The sequence below is a fragment of the Copadichromis virginalis genome, linkage group LG4 (assembly GCF_057382275.1).
Source record: "Copadichromis virginalis isolate Kocher_CV1m ecotype Utaka linkage group LG4, C_Virginalis_male_GT1.1, whole genome shotgun sequence".
NCBI classification, from domain to species: Eukaryota; Metazoa; Chordata; class Actinopteri; order Cichliformes; family Cichlidae; genus Copadichromis; species Copadichromis virginalis.
Window position 1 is genome coordinate 10753432 of NC_140621.1, and position 16930 is coordinate 10770361.

Here is a 16930-nt window from a genome sequence, read left to right on the forward strand (position 1 = left end):
TTTATTATTGAAAGATGGCCACAGGTAACAAGCACTTGGATACTTGTAGTACTTTGTCTTTGAAGCAAATTAACTGAACAGGTACTTATGTAGAGCTTTAATACAAACACTCAAAGCACATTTTACTGCAAGCCTCATTCAACCAATCACGCCTGTTCATACAAGCACTTTTTTCCTGTTGCATACACACCTCTAACATTCACACATTCAGGGGTAGATCGATGCATTGGGATACTTCGACATGCAGACTTGCTCTGCATTCTTAGTTAGTAGAATCTAACTACTTTTTCTCCTGTAGAGTATCCGTTAACTCTTATCACAGGATTTGTAAGCATTTAGAATTCAGTTAGCGAGAGAGATAATGGAATCCAAATAATCGTGTGTTACTAAATTAAGAGGATCCAAAGGGATTAACATTAATGTTACTAAACACAAGACAGTGTAGATGATTCTACTCTGCAATGTAGAGGTGACCTGCTTCTGCCTCTAGCTCTAGCCCACCACGACCCTGAACTGTATGCGAGGTGAAGAAAATGAACTGATGGGTGAACGGATATGCTTTGCTAATGTAACATTAAGATGACTGTGAAGCAGTCAGCCTGTGTCCCTCACATGCTGACACCAGAGAAGCTGTTGATTGGCAGTGACATGACTTTGTCCAGATACTTGCTGAGTGGCAGCTCTTGCTCGCTGCCGATGCTGTACCTACACCGAATGGTGCAACCCGGGTCCAAGCATGGAGAGATTTCTATTCTGTAAAAGAACAATGCAGCATGTTAGTTTTTCTTAAAGGGTGAGAGTGGACAAGTAAAAACAGAAGAAGCATAAAATTACTTTTGGACATTGGTGTATATCCTGCGAGGGTCTTTGTCCAGACACACGCAGAGTGTTCGTTGCTCCATTGTCCTGATGCTGATGTTTCGAGTTTCGATTTTCTATCATTAACAGGTTCAGTTAACGGTTGCCTTCAGATATGGATAAAACACTTCCACTGCATCATGCATAATGAGATATAACTAGCCAATAATCCAAGGCAGAAGAGAATAACGTCTTACTGTGTTGTATGCGGGGTTCAGAGAGTCAAACCTTGCAGCCAGGTAACTCTCCCCTAAACAAAATGAAAAGGATGACTCAGTTTTTTCTCCACATAATTCTTATTGCACTGAAATAAAGCAATTGATAAAAAAAAACCCAAACAAAAAAAGAAAACCAACAACAAACCTGACGCTGAAGCTGCCGGCTCTGAGGTAATCACCACACGCCAGGTCATAGATGCTTCTCCTTTAACGTCTCGTTTGCTTAAAGTGGCCTGTTGAGAACATCAGTGAGTGTGAGTCTGTGTGCAAGTGTGACAGTGTTAATGAGTGTAAAAGGATAAGGGGTGCACCTTTGTGTAGTTGACCGACAGAACCACGCCAAAGAGTTCCACCGATGACTTCTTTTGTCGTACAGAAGGTTCCCCTGTCAAAGACGAGCCAGTTTATGTCGCCATCTGTTACCGTGGTTACATCAATATCCACACACACATGCACAGAAAGATTCGCACACATACTCTGCTGCCAGTCTTTAAGGTGTCTGAAATCTGGGATGTCGGCCTCCAGGTGGGACACAAACAGCTCCTCCACTGAGGCCAGATCAGAGTTGGAGAGGGTCATCTAAACACACGGCATATTTAATCAAATCAAAAACCAGCGTGAACAAACGAATGACAGCACCTACCAGACTCTACACTGAAGAAGTAACTGCTAAACTTAGTTTAGTTAAAGCTGTAACATTTGAATTTGTTTGGAAACAGTGAATGAGCTGGAAAGACATTTGGACGCCCATCTGCCACTTTATTAGGCACGCATGTTCATCTGCTATTGATGCAAATATGGAGTCAAACAATCAGCAACTCAGTGCATTCAGGCATGCAGTAAGGATCAAGTCACATATGTTTATAAAGGCATGTAGGTCAAGACGACGTGCTGAAGTTCAAACTGAGCACCATGATCTGAGTATTTTAGAAACTGCTGGTCTGCTGGCCAGACTGTTTTGAGCCAATGGGAATGAAATTATTACTCAAATAGCATGTCACCAAAAAGCTTGTGAAGTTATTATGAACTGAGATCAACATTTCTTGTACTCTGATTTGGTCCACCTAGTGGATAAAGTGAAACATTTTCTCTCATCTTAGCTCAGATTTGTTATCCACACACTGTAGGAAAAATATTTTATGCTAAAACTTGAAAAAAAAAAAACAGTTTCCAAAAATAACACAGCATTTAAATTAGATCAACATGAAATTTGTTACAGTCATAAAAACGACAACAACAACAAGAAATTGTTGCATAAGTGAATCCCTGAGAGGGGAAAACCCTCAGATGCAAACACAGGGACTGGTTCACCTTTCTGTGAGTTGAACTATGTGGTTCAGGAGCTTAAGAATACAATTTGAAAATTTGGCTGTTCCCTCATCTATTATTGGAATAATGAACAAGCCAAGTCAGTTTTGGCTGTGAACTTTGATATTATTACATTAGAAACAGAGAAAAAGAACTGAAACTCACTGAAAATGATACAAAGATCCACACACAAATAAAACTAATGTGAGAAATTATGAAACAAAGATATGACACAGGAGGTCTAATACTAAATGTCTAAGTCCCCATATCAGCAGGAAAACATTTCATTGTCCAAACTCTAAAACTCAAATTCAACACGCAGTTACATGATTTGACACAAGTCCAGCTTTAAGTAAGAAAAATAGACATTATTTATTATTATTTTCTTTTTAGCTGAATTCTGCTACGATGTTTGACACATGAAAAGCCAGCCTTGCTCTTTGCCTTCCACATTTAAATGCATGTAAAACACAATATCTACACACGATAGCTCTGCTGTACCTTAACTGAATAGACCGGGAGGTTAACTGGCTGTGTCCCACAGCGAAGGTAGTAACACAGGGTGTCCAACAAGTAAAGGCTCAGCTCTGTCGGTTTCCTGGAAACAGAAGGCTGTGCAAAGGGCGGACAGGATTAGATGGACTGCATATAGTTATTATTAATAAGATGTAATCGCTACAGTTGGTTACCAGCTCAGGTAGCGTCGGGATGGTAGCTCCCAGACTGCTAACGTTGACACTGTACCACGGATCCACTCTCTCCAAACAGGACGCCAAAGACAACCTGCTCTCATCCTGTGAGGAGTATTAAGAGTTACGTAGTCCTCTACACTCACACCTGTCAGAGCTGCTTTGAATGTGTCAGTGTAACTCACAGGTGAACTCGGTGAAGCCTCTGCATCAGAGACTGGGATGTAGTACAGCTGCAGGTCTAGTTTCTTGGTCAGCATGTTACGTTTGGCCTCTTTCTTGCTGTATGGACATTTTTAGAAAAGTTTATTTAAAAGTGGGCATGCACACACACACATACACACACTCCAGTATTTGGGATCCTCACCGTATGATGTAATAAGCCTTGGTGAGCTTTCCCAGGGTGCTGTCATCCCCCAGTACCACAACTCGAGCCGTGTGACTTCGCTCCTCTTTGAGTAGAAGCGAGTTTCCGGTAACATCTTCCTTCATCTTCTCCTCCATCAGACTCAGTTTTTCTGCAGACTTTGAGTTCTTCAAGGCATTTCTCCGTTCCCACAGTGTCTTTTGAGCCGTGTAAGGCAGCTGCTCTGCTTCGTCTGAGTCCTTTAAGTCCTTCACTATCCCGCTGTCTCTTGAGATCCTTTCTTTGTCATCCTTAATGGAGTTGGAGCCAGAAGGTAGGGCAAAGTCTGTCAACAGATTCCCTTAAGGAAAGACAAATTTAACATCAGTTTCAAGTAAAACTGCAGCCTTCTTGTATGTGTGGTAAGATTATAGATATGAAGCATCAGTTCTTGTTTGTTTGATGGGCTCACATAGCATCTCTTCATCTGTCCACATGAGGAAGTTCATCTCTGGCAAGGGCACTGTAGTGCTGTACACAGGACCTTGTTCATCATGCAATACATCTGAGAGAAGTTGATAAGAAATATTATTATTATTATCTCCACTTAGAATAACTTGTGTTATAACACACTACACTCAGACCTTTTTCAGAGGCAGCCAAGATGTGTTTGTATATCTGCTTCAGCCCCTTCAGATAATCTGCACGACTGCCGGGACCATGCTGTAAACTCTGCTTCACAGTTTCAACCACATCCTGGAAATATTGCCTCACATCATGGTCCTCTAAAACCTGGAAGAAAAAAAAATCAGGGGAACACATCAGATCCTGATGAATAGCTTGATGTGAATAAGGGAACAAAATGACACAGGAACATCCATCCATTCCACTTCTCCGTTTCAGGGTCGCAGGGTCACAGGAGCCTATTCCAGCTGTCACAGGGCGAGAGGCAGGGACACCCTGGACAGGTCGCCAGTCTGTCGCACGGCTAACACGCAGAGACAGACAACGTTTCCCACTCACATTCACTACCATGGGCAATATAGATTAATCAATTAACCTATCCCCACTAAGTGCATGTCTTTGGATGGTGGGAGGAAGCTGGAGTACCCCGAGAGAACCCACATAAACACGAGGAGAACATGCAAACTGGATTTGAACTCAGGACCTTCTTGCTGTGCGGTAACAGTGCTAACCACCGTGTCACCGTGCAATGGAAAACAAATCCTTTCAGTGCTGGACTCAAACTCACAGCAAAAAAAGTTAATTTTGTTAAGTTTTCCTTGATTTTATTTTATTTTTCTGAGCAGTACATGTTATTTTTTATATTTATAGAAATCAAGGTGGCGTGAACTAAAGTTCTGTTTTTGAAACCTGGAAAATGAAACCTGATTTATACATATACACCATTTGAACTAATGGGTGATTAGTTCATGTAGCTTATGTTTATATTTATATACATAGTAAATAATAAATCTGGGATCATGAAAATGAATGGGATTCATCCTCTGGGGATCACTACTGTTTCTTTGTCCAAAGCACCCTCATGGATGTATTTACCTCAAGAGCTTGAGCTAGTCTGGAGCTTTGGCAGGTCGTCCCTAACCCTGTCTCCAGCACACGGAAAAGCACACTTTTCTCCATAGTCCGTGTGTTTGTGAGCCGGCGTGACACTTCCAAGTATGCTCTAACCGTAGCTTCCAGTGAAACAGAAAACACAGCTGGGTCTGCCAGCACAAACACTCTGCAGGACACAAGCAGGAGACAATAATGTTGCGATATACAGTTGAATCATTCTGATACAGGCCTGGAGGTCTTTCAATATGGCCTGCTTACTTTTCCCTGGCAGCAAAATGCTCACTCTTGATATTTTGCTCTGCGATGACTCTCTTCAGGTACAGAGATCCTGTTGAGGAAAGGGTTTGTCTGGTAAGAGTGAGGGTGGATTTTAGTATCGAGGTCACGCGTGTAAGGATATGTGATACCTGGTGCAGTCATTTCCATCTTGATGCTCCTCAGAGTGTGCAGAGCCACAGCGGAGTATGGCGATGGCAGTATCAGCAGTTTCCCCAAACACTCGTACGCTTTGTGATAAAGACCTTTAGGAATTGTGACACCTGACTGGGTATTGAAATACAGAAAAGCCTTTCAGCCTGTATTTGTACATTATTTACAGCTTGTTGCTATTGCTGCAGTGTTTTCATGAACAATATCGTATTTTCAGCTGTGTGTTGCCAAGTGCGTCTTACCTGAATGACTACATAGTAGAGCGTGTGCAGCACTGGGTTGACAGACATGTAGGTTTTTTTCTCATGGAGCTACACCAGCCAAAAAACCCAGACAAACAAGAATTCAGTATCTGAATTCATTTTGTACTTTTTAAGCAGAAGTAAAGAAAAGAAAGTCTTTAAATGCATTGCTTTTGCACAACTGCACAACTTGATTTTGACTAGACTTGATGAAGGACGACAAACCTTGGAAACTGTTGTTAACGTCTTCTCCAGCTTTTGGACCAGAATTGAGATTATTGAAAGGCTGCAGGAAGGATTGACTTCCACCTTCCTTTGGAGGTTCCATACCAGCATTCCTGCAAATCAGGCAGACAGTAGTTTGCTTGCATTGTCTCAGATAAGTGTGACTATCTATTTTAGCAGCTAAATTATTCCACTGTGTGTGAAAAGGGTGGAAAGTTGATACCACTACTATTAGCTAATTAGCTTAAAATAACTAAGCTCTGCAGCCCCTTATTAGGTATCCCTCACTCAAAACTATAAATCACAGCTTTAGGAGTCACATAGTCATGTGTTAATACTTTACACTCACCGGCCACTTTGTTAGGTACACGTGTTCATCTGCTCATTAATAGAAATATCTAATCCACCAATCACGTGGCAGCAGCTCAAAGGGTTTAATTATGTGGACAAGGTCAAGATGACCTGCTGAAGTTCAAATCGAGCATCAGAATGGTTGTTGGTGCCAGTCAGGTACCATGATATGAGTATTTCAGAAACTGCTGATCATGGAAACCATCTCAAGAGTTTCCAGAGAATGATCAGAAGACGAGAAAATATCCAGCTAGCGACGGTTCTCTGGGTGAAAATGTCTTGTTGAGTCCAGAATTGAGAGATGAAGGGGCACATTGCTTCAAGTTGATAAAGCCAATGATAACTCAAATAACCACTAGTTACAGCCAAGGTGAAGAGGATCTCTGAATGCAAATATGAACATATTAAACCTTGTAGGCAGACAGGGCCCCACCAACAGACTGACACTCCTGCCACCAAAAATCAGGAAACTGAGGCTACAGTACAGTTTGCACAGGACAACAGAAGATTGAAAAAAATGTTGCCTGGTCTGATTAATCTTAATTTTTGCTGCAACATTTGGGTGGTAGGGTCAAAATTTACATGAAACAGCATAAAAGCATGGATCTATTCTGCTTTGTATCAGAGGCTCAGGCCTTCTCACCAGATCTCAGTCAAACAGAGCATCTCTGGGAGAGTCACATCATGGATGTGCAGCCAACAAATCTGCAGCAGCTTAGTGATGTTGTCACGTCAACATACACCTAAAACCTCTGATGAATGTTTCCAGCAGCTTGTTGAATTAATGCAGTTCTGCAGGGAAAAGGAGTCTATCCCAGTATTAGGAGCATGTGCCTAATAAAGTGTCCAGTGACTGTATGTGTAATAGATTGTAAACAAAGGGAAGGAAAACAGGAAGTGATAAGGAAATATATCACAGTTTTAGAATCTATTTATTATAATTAGTAATTAAACAATACTGTTAAAATGATCGCCTGTGTTGATGCAAACTATCTGCTAACGGAAGCGTCTGTTTTACTAGACAAACACGTTTCTCAGCAATGATGACGAGTTTTTAATAATCCATTATGTTGCTCTTTGACTTCAGACTTTGATTTCAGCGCGCTTATATACTTTCAGTAGTGGATACCTTTGCAGGAACAACTCTCGCTCTTCATCTCTTTGAAAAGAGCCTGGACATCATCACACAAGTTGGAGTCCCAAGTGGAGGAGAGGTCCTCTTTAGCTGTTAAAACACACACACACACACACACACACACACACACACACACACACACACACACACACACACACACACACGCACACACACACACACACACACACACACATTTTGTTTGCATTCTCTAGACTCCGAAACTGCAGCTTTTACTGGTGAAACGAGAATGCCCATGAAGAAATGAAAACTCTCACCTGTGGGCTCGACCATCCTTTCCACTCTTCAGAGTTTTTGAAGGCTTAATTTTAGCACAGCTGACTCAAACCAGAACAAATCACAAAAAGCCCTCTCCTCTGAGGAGAGAGTTCAGCACTAGTCCCCAACAGCCCAGCAACCGAAACGACAAAAATTGAACTGAGTACAAATACCTGATACCCTGCAGTGAAAGGTAAGTGCACTTCTGCTTTGTTGTCCGATGACTGGCTCAGCTATAAATACATCGCATCGTGCAAAGCATTGTTACTTTCATTCCTGCTCTGTGTGCAGCATTTCTCCAAAGCTTACTACAGAAGCTTCTGTCCGAGCGAGCGTTTTCAAGTAAGTATGAACACAGTTCCCTCCTGAATATTCCCTGCTGCTTCCTGTTACTGACATAATGCCATGATGATCATCACATTGCTATTTTAAGCATGCTCGGCAGGGTGTGATTAACTTATTGGAGGAAATAAAATTCTGAAACAAAACGTCACTATCCAAACAGATGAGTGTAGTCTTTATTTCAGTTGGATGAGCTACAAAAACAAAGTGAAATGCAAATGCTCATGAAGGTTTAAAAAACCAACAACACATGAGAATAAATAACTTAGTTTATTACACAACATTATTGACTTGAAAATGTACACATTAGTACTCAAGTAATCAGTTTTCAAATCACCCACAGCAGATTTTAACCCACCCCTACACAAACAGTGCCGGTAAGACAAGAACCTGTAAAATCCCCCAACACACCGACAAGTACACCCACATTCCTCAGTATGCAGTGAGCGTGCCAGTGTGTCAGAAGAAAAAGATGCGTACACTTCCTTAACAACAAGGCGGCACACCTTAATCTCAATTGTGGCGCACGCATGAAAAAATGTCACTCTTTGTCAGTCTGTTTATTTTTCACCAGCTGTACAGTGTCCCTGTCCTCAAACATCCCAGCATTAGAAAGAATCCCACAGCTTTCTTCTTCTTCAGTGCGGCACCGAGCTGGTCATGGATACGAGGACGAGAAAGAGGTGATGGGGAGGCAGAGCATAGAGCAGTAGGATGGGTGCAGAGGCTGAACTTGGCCCAGCAGCGGTTGGTAGGTCCTCCAGTCCAAACCGCTTCCCGGCTTACAGCACAGAGACACCTCACACCTGCGGGCGAGACAGAGCAACACTGCATTAGACTCGGAGACGCTGAGGTTGTGATTCACATTCGGAGAAAAAGGAGGCACAAGAAAGAAATTTGCCCCCCATCCCCATCATTTTCTCTCAATGCATTTAACAGATTACATAAAACAGAAAATAACAGCATGTGTGGCATATCTGTATGTAGCTGTGCAATGGTGCTGAGTGCAAAGACGTTGGAATAAATTATGGAATAAATCAGGGACAGTGAACTAATTACTATATATACAGCATATACATAAGGACAGCGTATAAATAGTATATAGGCACTGACAACAACAAAAGATAACATATACAGCACACTTTGGTTCAGCTTTGTTCAGTTGATATTTAAATCAAGTATATTAAGTGCTGCTGATTTATTGTGCTTCATAATTGGGGCTGAAACCTTAAAGGTTTTGTTGTTAATGCTACAGTAATGCACAAATACAAAAGTGCAGCAGCTCATCTGGTGTCCTTCTTTCTGAAGAAGAAGAAGCAGGTCTGGAAAATGCTTTTAAAATGAGCCAATTGGTCCTGTTGCTTAAAGTGGGTCTTGGGAATTTTTCGTATTTTGTTAACAGAAAAGAAAGGTCATAAAGAAACTGTAATAAATCCACCAGCTTTGGGCTTTTTATCTAAGGTTTTTGTGGAAGTCTGGATAAAATTACTAAATTTATTTTTTGTTATCAATTTATGCTCCAAGACATTATTAGAAGTTAAAGTATTTTGAAGTTTGGTGAGAGTGTTTTCTTTGTGTAGGGGTCCCAAGAAAGAGGGCAAATGAAAGACTGAGCTGATATGTTTTTCAAGTTATAAATATGAAAGATCAGCAGCTCAACATCTGTCCACATCTTTTGCTTGTAACAGTGTAATTTTAACACGTTGCTTTGATCCTTTCATGTAAGTCACGCATCAGAGTATATTTATTTTCCAAGGCTTTAAAATGCAGGAGGAATTCTTTCTGCCACCAAAGTCAGAGGTGATGCTTCGTTTTATACCTGGTGACACTTTGAATAAACTTCTTTTCATCCTGATCCAAACACACAGCAAACGTCGTCCCGGGATCTCTCCCATTCACCTGCATCTTGTCCACCTTCACTTCTGAGACTGAGATGTGCTGCCGGAGGGAGAAGAAGTGTGAGGAAGGGAAGGGGGGTTGTTTCAAAGGGAGAGTGAGCACGTCATCACATTTAATATCACCCTCACCTGTTTGTAGCCCTTTTTGGACTTGGAGCACTGCCTCTTCAGGACTTCAGTCATTGTGAGCTGCAGGCTCTCTGCTGAATCTGCACAGGCAATATTTGAATAGCTTAACTTACAACAAAGCATAGGCAAGACAAAGAAAAAAACAAAAGAAGAAGTGGGAATCACACGCACCGAGCTGCTGAGGTGTCCTCCACTGTTTGTGAAGATTAATCGATGTGCACATGATTTCTTTATTGATCCACTGGCTCCTCCCACTGATTGCCACCTGTTGCCGAGTCACAGATTAAGGAAATACGCCAGGCTGTGAATTTAAACATCATCTTATTGCTTGTGTTGCAGGAAACGAGTGTGTGGGAACAATACCTTGTTGTATGCAAGGCTTAGTGTTAGAGGGACAGCCTCTCGTTCCTCATCAATGCCAAACCTTTTGCTGGCAGCACCTTCAGAAAGAACACAAGGCAAAATTAGACGCACATGTGCAAAAGTGTGTGTTTGCCTGAATGGTGTCGCTGCTGTCTGATTACAGACATCACAGACTGATTTCAGAGTGTGACTCACCCATGGCCTTCACAGCTCTGGTTCCAGCCGTGTGTCCAAGCTCCAGAGACTGAATAAATACTTCCCTTCTCCTCTCTCCTCCAACCAGGGTGAGCTGTGCAGAGGAAGGAAGTATTCATGGTTATTGTGTCCTGTGCATGCCTGTGTATGTGTCTGTCTGCGTGTGTGTGTGTGTGTGTGCGCATGAATCTGCTCTGACCTCAACCTGGTAAAGCTGCACCAGAACAGGCTGGTCTGCATGTCTGCAGTAATAAAGCACCAAATCAGCCAGCAGGGGCAGCTGCTCCGTACCGCTGTTGCTGTGCGATACGCTGTCATCCTTAGATGCCGCCTGAGTCATTTAAAAAAACAAAACAAACTATGTTGTTATGTTGGCAGCATGCGCATAAATTAAGTATGCTCATTAAAATAGTTTTGCCCAACTCGCCCCTGGTATAAGGAGAACTGAAAAGGTCGCTATTTTTAGGATGAACTTCTGAAACACTGAAAAGTCCCCACAAAACTGATTCAGGTCATGAGGTGTTTTCAGATCTCCAAAAAGTCCTCCACACATGGAAAAACTGAGAGATTTACTATGATCATCACTATGATCTCCAGCCATTTCATTGCTCCTTTCATATAGCAAGTGCCTCACAAGACCTCAAAGGATGTGTCCAAAATGAGGCCTAGCTTACTTTTAGTGCTAGTTTGCTGTAAGAAAAATTAAAACAAGGACACTGGATTCTTTATTCCCTGTAATTCAACTTCATCACTTAAGGATAGTGATTGGAAAAACATCAGCGACTTTTATAGACTTCTACTGTGTGGCGTATGAAACACTGAGAGGTGATGGTGACTGAGTAAAATATACCTGAGAGAGCACGTCAGAGGACAAGCTGAGCAGACTGAGGACATTTCGCTCATACCAGGGATCCATTATACCCAGCATGTGAGCTATATCTGTCGTCCAGTCGTCCACTGCAAGGCCATTTGAGTCCTGTATGAAAAGTAAGGTTGTCTGTTCAATTATATTAATGACATTTTATTATCCAAACTGTTTGCACAGCCATAAAAACATGGCTGTTATTTTACAGTACTCAGTGCTTAATGTTGTGCAGCCGACAAATCTGCAGCAACTGTTTGATGCTATCAAGTCAATATGGACCAAAAATCTCTAAAAGTAGTAGCTGTAAACCCAGTACTAGCAAGGTGCACCTAATAAACTGGCCATTGAGTGTATATATCAGTTTTAAGTTTATAACGAGAAAACGTCAGAAATGGCAGGTTGTTAAAAAAATGTCTACAAAATCAGATTAATGCGAACTCAGCAGCCAGTGCTTTGGGTAATGTTCAGAAATAGTGTCAACCACTCATAAAGGAACAGTCTGATGAAATTGTTCTAATTACCAGCAGGGGGCGACTCCTCTCTTCCAGACTTTTAAGAAATCTATGAGAAAGTGACTTCTCGCCTCCCTTCATTAATGATGTCAAAATATCATTTGTTGAAGTTTTATTTAACGCAACGCAGTATCAATTTTGACATGAATCTATTTAGAGAGAAGCTGATTGTATGATGATTTGAAGTGTTGCTATGAAGTTCTTATCAAGTTGGTTTTGTAAAGTTGAACAAACAGCAAGCAGGCAAAACGCTCAGATAAAGGTATCGAAACAAAACTAAAATAAATTTGCTGGCTACATCCATCTTTAATGTACAGTCTATATATTTGACGTCTAAGTCCTGGAGAGAAAGCGAATTTATTATGAACAATGAAAAGACGTTTTTTTTGGAGCCAGGCACATAAAGTACTCATTCATAGCTGATCAATGAAATTAAAAGTTGTTTTAAGGATTATTCTTTAAAAGTGGTCCCATCCTATCTATGAACATATGGAGATAAAAGACGGGATAAACTGAGATGCAGAGGTGGCAGATGTTCTCACCACAGAGGTAGTGGTTTTGGTTAAACCTACTATCCGCTCCTCAGTTGGTGTGTGCCCTCCTCCCGGACTTCCACTTTGTCTTTTGGTGGGAACAAAGTAAAACTGCAGCTTGCACACCTTGGTGAGCTGGGGACATTTGCTCTCTTTCTGATGCAGGTCGCTGTAGGCTCTGGCCAGCCTTCCAGCCTCTCTGTCACCTCCAAACACCACCACCTTGACGAGGGTAGGTGCTTCTACCAGATCCTCCTCGTTGCAACTCAGGATCGGTCTCCTGCGGACGCACAAATGCTTTTGAGGGGAAAGAGGATCCAAGGGAGCAGGGGACTCATGAAGGGGATGAACTTTGGAGGGTTTGAGGTGTGACTGAGTTCTTTCAAAGTCTTTGTGGTAGGCCATGCTCTGGACACGGCGGCAAACCCTAGGACTGCGAGAGGGCTTGAAAAGCAAAGAGAAGCCTAGGAGGGATCTAGACTTCTTCTTTGGTTTCTTTCTAGGTTTGGGCTGTCTGTCTGGTCTTTCCTCTATGTCCTCCTGTGTTGTCTCCTCGCCCGATTCCACACCCGATGAGCCAGACGGCACAGACCAGCTGGAAGACAGAGAATAGCCAGAGTCCCTGGAGGACGAGGACGCGGTGGAGATGCGATGACTTTGAAACTCAGGATGATCTTTGTTTCCTTCCGGTTCGTCTTCCTCATCAAAGCTGGTGTCGTTATTGTCATCATCGTCAAGTCCGGTTTTAAGGAAACAGTCTGATGAATCCATGTCATTCTGAGCTCCAAGAATGTGTTTCAGAACATCTGCAGTGATGCAAAGAGCAGGATTAGCGTTAGCAGATTATCCTGTAGCTCAGTTAAAGGAAGCTTTAGTCATAAATCTGTTTAAACTGAGCTTGTTACCAAAGTTATCATTTTCCCAGTGGCATTTGTGGCATTTGGGGAAGGGCAGCGTGAAAATGTCAACAGCTCCTGATGAGAAGAGGAAATACTGAGATTAAAGTGAACAGCGCCATTTTCATATATAGTGCTTTCATGTTATTTCATGTTATTCCCTGACCTACCCATGTCTGTGCCTTCATCGGCACGAGCAGGTATAGCAAGGCTTTCTTTGAGCCTCTCCATTCTTTGGAGTATTCCCTCTCTTGCTGATCCAAGATCTGCTGCAGAGGCTGCCATCTCCATGCTTTCTGTCAGTGATTGCAGAATCTGGTCCAGCTCCTCAGGCTGCTTACTCTGAAAGAAACATTAAACATTAAGAAAAAAAACAAACAAAGAAAAAACTTTAAGGGGAAAAAATTGTGAAAAACCTTTAGATATTTACAGCTTGCAACTAGGGATGTAGTTCTCCTGTAATACAGTAAAATTACATATAATATATAATAATATTTACCTACAAATAAAGGTGCGGTATGCTAGAATAAGGGGGAGGCAAGTCAGATTTTCACAGGAAGCAAAGAAATAATTATACCGTAGGCAAATTTAAGTAAGTGATTTTAAGTAATATGCAATTGAAAAGTATAGTCAGATTAGAAAGTGTTACCAAAACAGTCAGTGAGGAGTCACCTGCAGGGCTTTGTGGAGCTCCTGTAGGTCATGTTTGGTGCCCAGAGCTGCCTGAAAGCTGTGCAGGATCAGAGTGATGGTGACGTCTCTGCTGCAATGCTGGGAGGCACTCAGCTGCTCGGAGACAGACTGCACCTCTGTAGGAACATCATCATCTGGACTCACCAGCAGTACCGTGCTGCATACATTAACGCCCACAAACACACACGCAAATGTTTAGTGCGCACAGAAATATCAGCAATGTTTAACTCATTTAACAGATCTTTTTTTTTTAATATTTTCACTCACATTCTGTAATCATTACATTTTTCGTGGACTTACATGGTTTTAGAGCCGTGAATCTCATGGGAAATACCCTGCTCCGTCCTTACCAGTCTTTGAAATGAAATACCTACAGCAAACAAATAGGAGAAAGGTCAAATACATGGATCTACAAGTATGAATGCATGAGGTGGTTTTGTCAGGGAGACACTGCCTCCATGTGGTCACATGGTAATTAACCAAACCAGTGTTTTCTATATTTTCATGTGTCAACACCAAATGAACTCTATTAGACCTTCAGTGTTGTTATATTCTCTCTTATAACTTAACTGGTAAAGTAACAATGCCTTTTTGGTTGTTAGTAGCTTACTTTAATAACCATTTTGAGGAAAGGCACATCAATGCGCACATACACCACACTTGGTGTTCTCTACTTTACACAGAAAGTAGTACCACAAAACTATAAACTGATTTTACTAAATACATAACAAGTGTCAACAGCAGTCAGTCACTAAGTGGATTCATATTAGGTGGCACTTAATTCTACTGGTGGAAGTTTCCACATTTACCAGCAGAATTAACCACCATTTGGGATTGTTTGGTCAAGTCTGATTACCTGATTAACCAAGTCTGATTAACATTAAACTGATAAGTAGCTTTGAGTTAACTCTAAACTATCTGTTAGCTGCTTTGTTTTGAACTCAGTTTGCTTCCTCCTTCTCTGATTAAAGGATACAACCTTCTTCTTTTTGTTTCTATTAAACTGGCTTTGCTGCCAATGACGCTCACTATTATTGTATAAACACTTAGCTAGTAGTAACTACTGGTGGTATCTATTGTTATGTCTTTCATATTTTACTGCTGTGCATATTAGTTTCATTGCAACCTGGTGCTCGGAGCTCCTGCTGGATGACATTAAGCAGACGTTTAGCAGCAGAACTGCAGGGCTCAGGCCAGGACAGGAAACCATGGAACAACAGGTTGGCGTCCTGCAGCACGCCACTGTTTGCTGGCAAGTAAGGAGCCTGCAAGAGTGAGTAAGTGTTAATGTAAGTTCCACAAATGTTTTTACTGTGCAGCTGATAATGGGAGGATTCCTTCTCATTTCTGTCCTGATCAGTAAATAATAACTCACTCTCAGGAGGGTGGAAGAGAACAAGAGCGAGAGCGGCACCACCAGCTCATACTGACACTGCTCCAGCACCTGTAGAGGAAGAAAAAACTTGAATTGAAACCACTGCCTTTCCTCCTATAGCAATAAACAGCGCAGAAATTGATGTTGGTGTTTCGGCTTTTCACCTCCTTTGTTTTCCTCAGTATTTGCTGTAGAAGGATGAGGAAGTTGTGGGGATCTCTCTTCACAAGTTCCTCCAAAGACCAGCGATTGATGCACAGTCCGGCTAGTCAGGGCAGAGAGAAATTTTAAAAAACCTGAACTGAGCTGCGTATTTCTCCTTTTAGGTTTCAGTCTGATGGCAACCAGTAAACAGACTGTTCAGGTACTCGGCTTATAGTTAGAAAGATGCTTGAAAACGATGACGCCACTTTCACTTGCTGCCTGTTTTTCAATGAAGGGTTTTTAGTTAGAAATTTTAAAAAAGGATCTTGCATAACCGGATACTTGCTCATTCTGTGTGTCACCACTTTCAATTCCCATTTTTCTCTTACAGCTCCCAGTTCATTGAGGGTATAAGTCTTATTACATTATTATTATTTGGAAAAGGCTATTTAAAAGGCTATTATGTAATATTTTAAATAATATTTTAAATAATATTATTTTAAATAATTTTACAGTTTTCCCACCAGTAGTCTTAACATGTCTTCCCCCGCCCCTCATAGTGGTTTGTTAGGCTGATGATATCATTTTCTGGGGTGTTACCATTAAAAGCAGCTTTGCTTTTGAATCCTACCTTTCCAGAGCTGTGTGTCAGGAGTGTCGACACCCAGGTGACTGAGGCAGCGCTCGAGGACATGCTGGATTCGATCCTCGGTGCATGAGCTCTGATCCAGCGTCTGCATCGTCTTCTACTGAGGCAGACAAATAGAAAAAAGCTAAATTACTCCCTTTGATGCTTTGGTCTCTTTTGGTCTCTGGTCTCTTCAGTCACTCAGACTTCTCACTGATGGTGCTGGCCACACTTTACAATCATTGTTTATCCCTTTCCAGACCAACACTTGCTCTCACAAGCAAACAGCAAGTGTCCAACCAGTGTCCACAGCAGGGTAAAAAAACACAGCAGACTGGCACTTCCTAGTAATGCCAGTGAGTCACAGACTGGGGGAGTGGACCGGAGATGAGCTGGTGGAAAACAGCTCAACAACTTCTACTTTTTCATTCTTAAAATCAGCTGGTGACACCACATTCATGTGACTCACAAGCAAGTTGGAAATGACTTACAAACGGACAACTTCCTATTTGAGCCTCTTTAGTCCTAAATCAAGCAAATGTGTGACTTTGAAGTAAACATGGTCGCACAAGAAAAAAGAATTGCTGGAATTCACTTACATGCACCTGTGGTTTGGGCGTTCACACATTTAGCTGCAATAAAAAGCGCACAGTGAAGTAGGTAGCAGCATGAGCAGATTCCCCTGAGACATGGTTTGCTGCA

At 41.8% G+C, this 16930-nt stretch overlaps 2 protein-coding genes across 2 annotated transcripts; both read right to left on the bottom strand.

Moving 5' to 3' along the window:
• Window positions 1-16: 16 nt before the first annotated feature.
• Window positions 17-8003, bottom strand: pik3r6b (phosphoinositide-3-kinase regulatory subunit 6b). Its single transcript, XM_085455385.1, has 19 exons — window positions 7655-8003; window positions 7374-7469; window positions 5894-6006; window positions 5669-5737; window positions 5405-5540; window positions 5256-5325; window positions 4980-5163; window positions 4064-4211; window positions 3892-3984; window positions 3441-3780; window positions 3259-3355; window positions 3074-3178; window positions 2886-2996; window positions 1553-1655; window positions 1388-1461; window positions 1222-1309; window positions 1056-1108; window positions 835-935; window positions 17-753 (listed from the first exon to the last, which is right to left on the bottom strand). The coding sequence occupies exons 1-19, from the start codon at window positions 7668-7670 to the stop codon at window positions 609-611; spliced, it is 2142 nt and encodes a 713-aa protein (XP_085311511.1). The 5' UTR covers window positions 7671-8003; the 3' UTR covers window positions 17-608.
• Window positions 8004-8151: 148 nt separating this feature from the next.
• Window positions 8152-16503, bottom strand: LOC146710853 (phosphoinositide 3-kinase regulatory subunit 5-like). The gene is made up of 17 exons (XM_085453494.1): window positions 16232-16503; window positions 15621-15721; window positions 15457-15525; window positions 15208-15346; window positions 14382-14451; window positions 14061-14238; window positions 13559-13730; window positions 13398-13466; window positions 12502-13298; window positions 11433-11558; window positions 10782-10913; window positions 10583-10676; window positions 10388-10464; window positions 10196-10289; window positions 10025-10104; window positions 9817-9935; window positions 8152-8803 (listed from the first exon to the last, which is right to left on the bottom strand). Exons 1-17 carry the CDS (start codon window positions 16338-16340, stop codon window positions 8656-8658), a joined length of 2574 nt encoding a protein of 857 aa, XP_085309620.1. The 5' UTR covers window positions 16341-16503; the 3' UTR covers window positions 8152-8655.
• Between the last annotated feature and the right edge of the window lie 427 nt (window positions 16504-16930).